The 9156-nt window shown below is 40.0% G+C and overlaps 1 protein-coding gene across 1 annotated transcript in view; it reads right to left on the minus strand.

Annotated features, from left to right (window-relative positions):
- Window positions 1-7674: 7674 nt before the first annotated feature.
- LOC148097236 (uncharacterized) overlaps window positions 7675-9156 on the minus strand; it is a 10360-nt gene continuing 8878 nt past the window's right edge. The window contains exon 3 of the mRNA XM_087832374.1: window positions 7675-9156. This exon is cut by the window's right edge and continues 727 nt beyond it. Within this exon, the coding sequence (XP_087688500.1) occupies window positions 8270-9156 (887 nt within the window). The 3' untranslated portion in view covers window positions 7675-8269.

The raw sequence follows: 9156 nt of genomic DNA on the forward strand, positions 1-9156 counted from the left end.
AGTAAGCTATTAAGACTCGACTGTACACCGTGTTCGTGTTTTCCTCTGAAACAATAAGTTCTGTTGGAGCAGCCTTTCAACGCCTCTCTCTGTCTCTCGCTAGCAAAGTTGACCCAGACAACAAAGTAAAGCTAGTTTTCAGCTACGAGCCCGACACGAACCCGACGTATTAGCCAGAGGTCCCTTTACTACGGTTCGGAGCCGCGGACCTGTTTTATATACGCGCGGAATAGTTTTCTATACGAGATCGCTGCAAAAAGTGCAGCCTTACCTAATGTCCACCTACTGTTACTCATTTATATTAAGATTTAAACATCTAGTTGGTGTTGGTATGGAGAGTAACCTTCAGTAATAGTAATAAATCACACAGCAATAGTACATTCATGTAGTTGTAAAAAGCATGATAATATAATAGGTAATCCAAAGTATTCAGAATACATTACACTCATTGAGTAACGTAACGGAATATGTTAAAAAATACATTTTTGGGGCATGTAATCTGTAATCTGTAGTGGAATTAGTGATGTGTCGGTCGCGAACGAAACGGCTCTAAGGTTACGTTCACACTGCAGGCGAAAGCGCATCAAATCCGACTTTTCTGACCCTATGCGACCCATATCCGATCACGCTATGACAGTGTGAACGGCACAAATCCGATATTTTCTAATCCGATCTGGGTCACTTTCGTATGTGGTACTGAATCCGATACATATCCGATGTTTTAGAAAGCGACTGCTGTTTGATGGTCATGTCGCATTAAATCCGTCTTTTACGTCACTGACACAAGACAGACGCTAATTATCAGCGCCGGAGAAGACATCGCGAACGCTTCCTGGCCATCCAGTGTAGATGTCATTGAAACTGTTGGGAAGACAACGTTGGAGAAACGTGAACATTTTATTTGTACTGTATAATCTGCAGAAATCTGCAACTATCCTTTGAAGCACCGCTCCTCTAAAACAGCAATAAGGATCATTATTAGGTTATTTACATTATTATGTAAATAACAAAATAACTTAAAGCAAAAATTGGGAAACGTAAAGTCCGAAGTCTTTATATTAAGGGCCATCAGTCAAACAATACTGTTGGTCTGGGTCTAGTTACACTCGCAGTAGCACAGGAACAGAGCGGGAGGGAGAGAGAGAGAGAGCCAGGGACAACAACGTCACATTAGAAAGGTATAGTAATCATCCACAACTATTTTCAGTTGCAGATGATAAAGGATTCCGAAAGTTATTCATGCAGGTCCATATGACAGAGAATGTGCATCTTTTTGTTTTCATATTATAATTTATATTTAATTTTGTTGTGGTTTGCAGTGTTTTGTGTTGTTTCACTTTAAATTTGTTTAAAAGGAAAAAGCTGAAAATTTAAATAGTTAAAAGTTGAAATGTGAATAGGATACTCCAGGATGCTAGGGGGCAGTGTTGAGCTTTTGTTACCTAGTGGCTACACAAGCCAGCAAGTACCAACGACCGGTTTTGGTGTGTGGTAGTAACAGGTAAATGAATTTTTTTAAATTATTTGAATATATATGAGTGCCTGTGTATAAATACACAAACAATACACATATGCTTTCAATTGTATAATTTAAGTGATCTAGGTAGCTCTGATTTGGAAGTTCAGTTAACGCTAGAAATGTGTTTTGGAGTTTGTACGTGTTTTGTCTCTAGGGGCCACCGCATATATTTATATATAAACATATATAAATAAAACCACATTTTATTTTTACATTAGTAATTCCTTTTGTGCATAATTTTATATTGTTGTTAATAATAAATTAATTAAAGCAAATCCCATCACTAAGTGATACATTTTAAAAGTAACCTTCCCAACACTGCAAATGGCAATGAAGCATCCTTCCCCTGAATTCGGACACAGCCAGAGTCATGCTGCAAGTGAGACGTCAATCTGACCCGGATCCTGGAGAAATTCTGACCCAGATGAAGGCCCTAGCATGAGTGGTAGTTAGAAGAAAGAAAAAAAAAGGTATAATGGGGACAAATCGATCCAATTCTGCTGTACCTGGTAAGCAGGGGAAAATGATCAAAATGCTTTTTGTGATATTTTTTTGGTTGGTGGTGTGCTGTGTGATTTTTTTATAAAGTAAAATATGTGCCATGGTTCCAAAAGGTTGGGAAATACTGGTCTAATGTATATACAGTGGCTTGCAGAAGTATTCGGCCCGCTTGAACTTTCCCACATTTTGTCACATTACAGCCACAAACATGAATCGATTTTAATGGAATTCCACGTGAAAGACCAACACGAAGTGGTGAACACGTGAGAAGTGGAACGAAAATCATACATGATTCCAAACATTTTTTACAAATAAATAACTGCAAAGTGGGGTGTGTTAATCATGTTAATCATTTTTGATTGGTCGGCATGGTGCATTTTTCCATCAAGACGAAAGGGTAGGGTTTTTTTTCTTTTGGTCATAAGCAGAGAGGAAACTATTGAGGAAAAACATGCATATATATTGTTTATCATGACTCTGGTTTTACGTGGCCTATCATCACAATTTAAAAACTGGTATATGTCACCTTGTTGCTTTGTCTTAAAGTGGTCATGTGATTGGCTTACCACGACTCCTTTATTCTTCCTCAGTCAAACAGCAGCAGTCATGCGATTGTTTTGCCCCCTGAGCTCCAGGTGTTGTGCCAAAAAGTGATCGTCGGGCAGAAAGTGATTACCGCCCGTGAGAGTGCGCAGCTGCTTAAAGCTGTAGCGTCCAGATTACTTACAGCTACTTCCGCGCAACTGATACAAGATGCGGTAAGCTGAACACAGCTTCAACCGTCTGTTTGCTGAAAAATAGTAACGCGACCGCATTTCTTCTTAGTAACGGTAACGGCGTTGTAACGATAGAAATAGAAATTAGTTAGATTACTCGTTACTGAAAAACGCCGTTATTCCCATCACTGTTAATCTGCAGCTGTTTATGATGATGTAATAAAATGTTAAATATAAGTTTGTGTTACTAAATCAGTAATAAATCAGAAGTCCAATGTTACTACACTACCAGTATATTTAACAATGATGTGTGCAGTTTATGAGCTCTTTTTTATTTCCTTGAGAAACAAAAATACTTCTTCCAAGAGAATAACTGTTCACAGCATTAAATCAGCCGATAATCAGAATTTTTAAATGCAGCATCTGATGACATCAGGCCGGCACTGTCATCGTCCCATCATGCTGTGAGGTTGTGGTTTCAGTGCAATCCACAAACTGCAGCCAGTTTCATCTTTCATGCCATCACTGACTACATTCCTGTGACCACAGATACAGTTGACCAGCATGCACTGCACAGTGATCACAGCTGTAGAACCTGCAGCTCTAAAAGTGAAACCTTTGCAGGACTCGGTAAAACTTTATCCTCCAGGTTCTCAGACAGATCAACTGATCTTGTGTGGATGATAAACTCTGCACCTATTTCTGTGATCCTCAGGGATTTTTCTGCCATGTCACAGTATTTGAAAAAAGTTCACACCACAATATTTTTTATCAGTTCTTGAACATAAAAATAGAATAAAAAAATAATAATAAATAAAAAATAGAATTTTACTATTAACACTGAACCCCCCCCCCCCCCCCCAAAAAAAAAAAATTATAATCAATTAAATTAGTTCCAGATATCAGATGCACCTTCCTGCCCACAGTCAGAGAAACGTTGGATCATGCTGCAGCTGTGACGACTGAAACCTCAGAAGGAAAAACTCAACTATGGAAAGCAAATAAAACAGCTCTGACTTTTTATTGTTTGAAATCAGCTTAATGTTTTTCACATAGAACAGAAAATATATTAATGCAACTGACAGAAACTTGTAGGTAAGAGAATAAAATTAAAACAATAATAAAGAAATGCTCACAAAAACAGATTTTATTACACTTACGCAGCAGGTCTTTGCTTACTAGGGGTGGGTTTTGATTATCGATTTATCGATTAAAATCGATTCTAGCTTGGATAACGTAAAATCGATTCATCAAAATCCTGAATCGATTTTTTAATATAAATATATTTTTCCCAAAACGCCAGAATCTCAGGTTAAACCTCACAAAATTTCAACAACCACCAAACAGCTGAAACAGTAAATGAGAGCAGGTACACTGATTCTGCACAAAGACGTAAACACAAAGCGCGGAGCCTCTGACGCATCAGAATCAGTGAGATGTGACTTTCTCCCCCGACGGCACGGACACGGTCGGGGTTCAGTGTTCATACAGAGCTGAAACTATCTGACATAATGTGACATAAAACAGGGCAATCGTGGCTCAAGAGTTGGGAGTTCGCCTTGTAATCGGAAGGTTGCCGGTTCGAGCCCCGGCTTGGACAGTCTCGGTCGTTGTGTCCTTGGTCAAGACACTTCATCCGTTGCCTACTGGTGGTGGTCAGAGGGCCCGGTGGCGCCAGTGTCCGGCAGCCTCGCCTCTGTCGGTGCGCCCCAGGGTGGCTGTGGCTACAATGTAGCTGCCATCACCAGTGTGTGAAATGAAAAAGGAAACTACTAAAAAAGCCCCTTCCTCTTAATTTCAATTTTTATTTATATAGCGCCAAATCACAACAAAAGTCGCCTCAAGGCGCTTCATAGATACAGAGAAAAACCCAACAATCATATGACCCCCTATGAGCAAGCACTTTGGTGACAGTGGGAAGGAAAAACTCCCTTTTAACAGGAAGAAACCTCCGGCAGAACCAGGCTCAGGTAGGGGCGGCCATCTGCTGCGACCGGTTGGGGTGAGAGAAGGAAGACAGGATAAAAGACATGCTGTGGAAGGGAGACAGAGGTTAATAACAGATATGATTCAATACAGAGAGGTCTGTTAATACATAGTGAGCGAGAAAGGTGACTGGAAAGGAAAAACTCAATGCATCATGGGAATCCCCCGGCAGCCTACATCTATTGCAGCATAACTAAGGGAGGATTCAGGGTCACCTGGTCCAGCCCTAACTATATGCTTTAGCAAAAAGGAAAGTTTTAAGCCTAATCTTGAAAGTAGAGATAGTGTCTGTCTCCCGAATCCAAACTGGAAGCTGGTTCCACAGAAGAGGGGCCTGAAAACTGAAGGCTCTCCCTCCCATTCTACTTTTAAATACTCTAGGAACAACAAGTAGGCCTGCAGAGCGAGAGCGAAGTGCTCTAATAGGGTGATATGGTACTACAAGGTCATTAAGATAAGATGGGGCCTGATTATTTAAGACCTTGTATGTGAGGAGCAGGATTTTGAATTCAATTCTGGATTTAACAGGAAGCCAATGAAGGGAAGCCAAAACAGGAGAAATATGCTCTCTCTTTCTAGTCCCTGTCAGTACTCTTGCTGCAGCATTTTGGATTAGCTGAAGGCTTTTCAGTGAGTTTTTTGGACATCCTGATAATAATGAATTGCAGTAGTCCAGCCTGGAGGTAATAAATGCATGAACTAGTTTTTCAGCGTCACTCTGAGACAGGATATTTCTAATTTTAGAGATGTTGCGCAAATGGAAGAACGCAGTCTTACATATTTGTTTAATATGTGCGTTGAAGGACATATCCTGGTCAAAAATGACTCCAAGGTTCCTCGCAGTGTTACTGGAGGCCAAGGTAATGCCATTCAGAGCAAGAATCTGGTTAGATACCATATTTCTAAGCTTTTCAGCGCCGAGTACAATGACCTCAGTTTTATCTGAATTAAGAAGCAGAAAGTTAGTGGCCATCCAGGTCTTTATGTCTTTAAGACATTCCTGCAGTTTAACTAATTGGTGTGTGTTATCTGGCTTCATGGACAGATAGAGCTGGGTGTCATCTGCATAGCAGTGAAAATGTATGCTATGTCTTCTAATGATGCTGCCTAGGGGAAGCATGTATAATGTAAACAGAACTGGTCCTAGCACTGAACCCTGTGGAACTCCATAATTAACCTCAGTGTGTGAAGAAGACTCTCCATTTACATGCACAAACTGGAGTCTATTAGATAGATATGATACAAACCACTGCAGTGCAGTACCTGTAATACCTACAACGTGTTCTAATCGCTCTAAAAGGATATTATGGTCAACAGTATCGAATGCTGCACTAAGGTCAAGAAGGACAAGCACAGAGATGAGTCCACTGTCAGAGGCCATAAGAAGATCATTTGTAACCTTCACTAAAGCTGTTTCTGTGCTGTAATGAACTCTGAAACCTGACTGAAACTCTTCAAATAAACCATTCCTCTGCAGATGATCTGTTAGCTGTTTGACAACTACTCTTTCAAGGATTTTTGATATGAAAGGAAGGTTGGAGATTGGCCTATAATTAGTTAAGACTGCTGGGTCTAGAGATGGCTTTTTGAGTAAAGGTTTAACTGCAGCCACCTTGAAGGCCTGTGGTACATAGCCGATTATTAGAGATAGGTTGATCATATTTAAGATCGAAGAATTAATCAATGGCAGGACTTCTTTGAGCAGTTTTGTAGGAATGGGGTCTAAAAGACATGTTGATGGTTTGGAGGAAGTAATTATTGAAGTTAACTCAGAAAGATCAATTGGAGAAAAAGAGTCTAACTTAACATCAATGGTACTAAGAGTAGCTGTAGATAATATTACATCTGTGGGATGATTATTGGTAATTTTTTCTCTAATGATAAAAATTTTATTTGTGAAGAAGTTCATGAAGTCATTACTAGTTAACGTTAAAGGGATGGTTGGCTCAAGAGAGCTCTGACTTTTTGTCAGCCTGGCTACAGTGCTGAAGAGAAACCTGGGGTTGTTCTTATTTTCTTCAATCAGTGATGAGTAGTAAGCTGTTCTGGCTTTGCGGAGGGCTTTCTTATAAAGCAACAAACTATTTCTCCAGGCTAAATGATGATCCTCTAAATTTGTGACATGCCATTTCCTCTCCAGATTACGAGTCATCTGCTTTAGGGTACGTGTTTGAGAATTATACCACGGAGTCAGGTACTTCTGATTAGAGACCTTAGTTTTCACTGGAGCTACAGTATCCAGAGTCGTACGTAGTGAGGAGGTGAAATTATTAACAAGATAATCGACCTCTGTTGGGGTAGCGTTCAGATAGCTGCTCTGCTCTGTGTTGGTACAGGGCATTGACGATGATAACAGTGGCTGGATTATATTCTTAAACTTAGTTACAGCGCTTTCAGAAAGACATCTACTTTGATAAAGTCCACTCTCCACTGCTGCGTAATCAATTATTGTAAATGTTATCAGGAAATGATCAGACAGGAGAGGGTTTTCAGGAAACACTGTTAAATGTCCAGTTTCTATGCCATATGTTTAAACAAGATCTAGAGTGTGATTAAAGTGGTGGGTGGGTTCTTTTACATTTTGAGAGAAACCAATTGAGTCTAATAACAGATTAAATGCCATGTTGAGGCTGTCATTTTTAGCATCTACGTGGATGTTAAAATCACCCACAATAATTATTTTATCTGAGCTCAGAACTAAATTAGATATAAAGTCTGAGAAATCAGACAGAAACTCTGTGTAAGGCCCAGGTGGACGATAGATGATAACAAGTAAGACTGGTTTCTGAGTTTCACAGCTGGGGTGGACAATGTTAAGCATCAGGCTTTCAAATGAATTAAAAGTCTGTCTGGGTCTTTGGTTGATTAATAGGCTGGTGTGAAAAATTGCTGCCACACCGCCCCCTCGACCTGTGCTTCGAGATTTCTGGTAGTTAGAATGACTCGGGGGTGTTGATTCATTTAAACTAACATAATCATCCTGCTGCAACCAGGTTTCTGTAAGGCAGAGTAAATCAATTTGTTGATCAATTATTAAGTCATGTATTAACAGAGACTTGGAGGAGAGAGACCTAATATTTAATAATCCACATTTCACTGTTTTACTCTTTGGTTCAGATGTGGATACTGTATTGTTCTTTCTTTGTAAATGTTTAAGTTGTTTGTTGCTGGTTTTTAGTTTGTTTTTTTGTCTTTTTGGAAGCTGACACAGTCTCTATGGAGATGGGTTTTTGGGGGGGTAGCAGGAGGAGAGACGCTGCAGAGAGGCGTGTAAGACTGCAACTCTGCTTCCTGGTCCCAACTCTGGATAGTCATATTTTGAGGGGTTTAATAAATTTGTCCATATTTCTAGAAATGAGAGCTGCTCCATCCAAAGTGGGATGGATGCCATTTCTCCTAACAAGACCAGGTTTCCTCCAGAAGGTTTGCCAATTATCTATGAAGCCCACATCATTACTGGGACACCACTCAGACAGCCAGCAATTTAAGGAGAACATGCGGCTAAACATGTCACTCCTGGTCTGATTGGGGAGGGGACCAGAGAAAACTACTGAGTCCGACATTGTACTCTGAGAGAATCTAATTCTCTCAGGGCTTCAACTCGTTCCTCCCAGCCTTGTTTGGTCTCTGATTCTTCTCCATTAATAAGCAGGTCGATGTATTCTTTAGTGGAGAGAGGTTTTGCCTTCACTGATATCTCTCTCAGTCTGTCCAGACACTCAGCAGATTTCTTCAGTAGTGTCTTCACCTCATTTTTCAGATCACGCTTTTCATCCCACAGGTTTGATGTCAGTCCTTCAAAAACTGTCTGATCTTCGTTGGTTTTTGGATATTTTTCTTTCAGCTCTTTCACTGTTTGTTTCTCTCTGACTCTCTGATATTCCCAACTGTACTTCTGTAAAAAATGTACATTAATGTGACATTTGCCTGGACACTTGGTGCAGAATCCATGTGATGCAGCTTCTTCACAGCCTTCTTTCTCTGAATCCGTGGATGTGGAGGAGGGATAGTAACAGGTGACATGACACTGCTGACAGTTGATGATGAAGTTTCCTGTACCAGAAATACGAGCTTTATAAGGCTTCATGACAGCGACTGTAAACTCAGGGTTATTATTTCTGTTGATTTCTTCCCTGTGTTCACCAAGTTTTTGTCTTGTGTTTTTTAACTCTTCAAACCTGGCTAATCCAAGTTTAATCTGCTCCTGCAAATCTTCCACTGAATCCTCGAGCTGCTTTCTTTCTCTGAGGACCTCCTGTGTCAGTGTCAAGCTTTTAATTTGAATCACATTCAGAGCAGCAAAAAATATCTCCATACTTTTCGTCCCCATGTTCCAAAACATCTCATTAAAGCTAATATCAGCATTATATTCATCATGATTATATTGTTCTTCATCGTCATTGTAATTGTCATCAACAGCATCATCTGTGCATT

This window comes from Neolamprologus brichardi, chromosome 18 (assembly GCF_056152115.1).
Source record: "Neolamprologus brichardi isolate AB-2024 chromosome 18, ASM5615211v1, whole genome shotgun sequence".
Taxonomy (NCBI): domain Eukaryota; kingdom Metazoa; phylum Chordata; class Actinopteri; order Cichliformes; family Cichlidae; genus Neolamprologus; species Neolamprologus brichardi.